General features: G+C 40.4%; 1 protein-coding gene across 2 annotated transcripts in view; it reads right to left on the minus strand.

Moving 5' to 3' along the window:
* The window catches only part of LOC122251070 (dipeptidyl peptidase 1), an 11,033-nt gene extending 9,287 nt beyond the window's left edge, over positions 1-1,746 (minus strand). The window contains exons 1-2 of one of the 2 annotated variants that reach the window (XM_043012798.2): positions 1,657-1,746; positions 1-59 (exon numbers count right to left, since the gene is read on the minus strand). The exon at positions 1-59 is cut by the window's left edge and continues 136 nt beyond it. In XM_043012798.2, the coding sequence (XP_042868732.2) occupies positions 1-18 (18 nt within the window). In that variant the 5' untranslated portion in view covers positions 19-59; positions 1,657-1,746. Of the gene's footprint in view, positions 82-1,656 lie in introns of those variants that run through there. The other variant, XM_086534552.1, reaches the window with a different exon arrangement.
* Between the last annotated feature and the right edge of the window lie 754 nt (positions 1,747-2,500).

The following is a 2,500-nucleotide window of genomic DNA, read 5'->3' on the forward strand; positions in this document are numbered from 1 at the left end:
TACGACCCACAGGAGCATTGTTGTGAATCAGTTGACTCTGGGACTCTGGGTGTGATCAGCTGATAGGGAGATTGAGTGTGATCAGCTGATGGGGAGACTCTGGTGGTGTGATCAGCTGATGGGATTCTGTTGGTGGTGATCAGCTGATCGGATTCTGGGTGTGTGATCAGTTGATGGAGATTCTGTTGGTGATGGCGATCAGCTGATGGGGATTTCTGGGTGTGATCAGCTGATGTGGAGGAGGGGTGTGATCAGCTGATTAGAAGGAGGGGTTGGAATGCTGTATTAAGACGAGGGGTTAAAATAAGGCACTGGGTAGAGGGGTGTTGGGGGTGTTGGTATGTAGCATTAAGAGATGGGGGGTTCAAGGGGGGTGTTATAAGGAGTAATATATTAGAAAAATGAAAAAGGAGGGTTTATAAGGAGGGTGGTATGAGATGGGGTAAATTTTTATGTATTATAGGCAGAGCAATAAGTATGAGGAGGGGGTATCATCATCAAATGTAGCATCGAGAGGAGGGGCTTGCAACGTAGCATTTACATTTTAGCATATAAGTTTGAAAACATTAGTGTTTAAAAGAAAGGGAGGTTTGAAAGTGGCATATGACAATGATATAAAATCTCATATTTTAATATTCAAATTTTTGCTTCGAGATTGTCATATTCAGGTTAATTAAATCAATATTACTATTGCTTAAGAAAGATAAATCCGGAATCATTATTTAGAGAATTAGAGACAGAGAATTAGAAGCAGAATTAGAGAAATAATGAATGATTTAGAGAATTAGAGACATAGAGAATTAGATAGATAGTTAGAGAAACAGAAACATAATTAAAGACAATTAGAAAAGTTAGAGGCAAAATGCTAGAGAACTATAGAAAAAAAAATAGAGAACTAGATCATTAGCTCATTAAAAAAAACAAAAAAACTACAAAAACAGAAACAGAATTAGAGAATGTCCAATATCCACCACACAAAGAAGACATGGAAGTGTGTCGAGTATTGCTAGTGGCTAAAGTATCGATCTTCAAGGTGTCTTCAGAGCATTCTTTGTTTTTCTACTGAAATTTTGTGTTATTTCAGATCTCGTCTTTAGATCAAGAACGCTCATGCTGTTTATTGCTTGGGTGTTATTCTACATTAAGAGGAGAGGTAATATATAAAGTGTTTGGTGTGGATATGAACTCGTAAAAAAATAGGAATGTGAATTGCTGGTTGTTTTGTGTTAAGAAAGGCTTGCTCCCTTAGAGAGAGAGAGAGAGAGAGAGAGAGAGAGAGAGAGAGAGAGAGAGAGAGAGAGAGAGAGAGAGAGAGAGAGGAGGTGGAGAGAGAGAGAGAGGAGAGGAGAGGAGGAGAGAGAGACGAGAGTGGAGAGCGACGAGAGAGAGTGAGAGAGAGAATGAGAGAGAAAGAGAGAGAAAGAATGAAAGAGTTATATATAGAGAGAGAAAGAATTATATATATATATATATATATATATATATATATATATATATATATATATATATATGTAGAGAGAAAGAATGAAAGAGATATAGAGAGCAAGAAAGACAAAGAAAAAAAAGAAAGAAAGAAAAAAACAGAGACAAAGAAAGAAAGAAAGAAAGAAAGAAATAGAGAGACAGACAGACGAGCGAACAGACCACACAACTTACCTCGGCGCCCGCTGCACCGCGACTGGCGCCCGTGGAGGCACCGCGCACTTGGTAACTTCCCGTGGTGGCTCATCGGGTATCCAATTAGAGGGGGTTAAGTTGATGCTAGGAGAGACTGACTTACGAGTTCTCGACTTTTTTTTTTTTTCTTTTTTCTTATCTTTCTCTTCTTTTTTTTCTTTTTTTTCTTTCTTACTCTTTCTTTCTTTCTTCACTCTCTTTCTCTTCTCTCTTCTTTCATTCTTTTCTCTCTTTTTTTCTTCTTCTCTCTCTATCTCTTCTCTTTTCTATCTTTTTTTCTTCTCTTTCTCTCTCTTTTTCTCTCGTCTCTTCTTCTCTTCTCTCCCTCTTCTCTTCTCTCTCTCTTTTTTCTCTCTCTCTCTCGCCTCCCTCCTCTCGATCTCTCTCTTTCTCTCTCTCTCACTCTGACTTCTTTCTCTCTCTTTCTCTCTTTCTCTCGCACTCTCTCCCTCTCATCCCCCCTCTCCCCCTCTCCCTCCACTCCTCTTCACCTCTCCCTCCCCTCCCCTCTCCCTCTCCTCCCTCCCTCCCTCCCTCCCTCCCTCCCTCCCTCCCTCCCTCCCTCCCTTCCTCCTCCCCCCTCTCTTTTACTCCCCTCTGTCACTGGCCAAGAGTTTAGGCATAAATATGCTTGTGATGAAGCAAGGTATGGTGGTGGTTGCATGTGGTCATTGCATGCGGAGATTGCATGCTTGCCGGTCGAAGAGGGTGGAATGTCGATATGGCTGCGTTTTGTGTGATAAGCATTGGATCTGTTTTAGGGTTTTCTTGTTTTTTTTTTTTCTGCTATTTTTTGTTTAAGATGATAGATGTATGGACACAC

Source organism: Penaeus japonicus, unplaced genomic scaffold, assembly GCF_977035675.1.
Source record: "Penaeus japonicus unplaced genomic scaffold, GWHDUDI00000001_assembly GWHDUDI00000041, whole genome shotgun sequence".
NCBI lineage: Eukaryota > Metazoa > Arthropoda > Malacostraca > Decapoda > Penaeidae > Penaeus > Penaeus japonicus.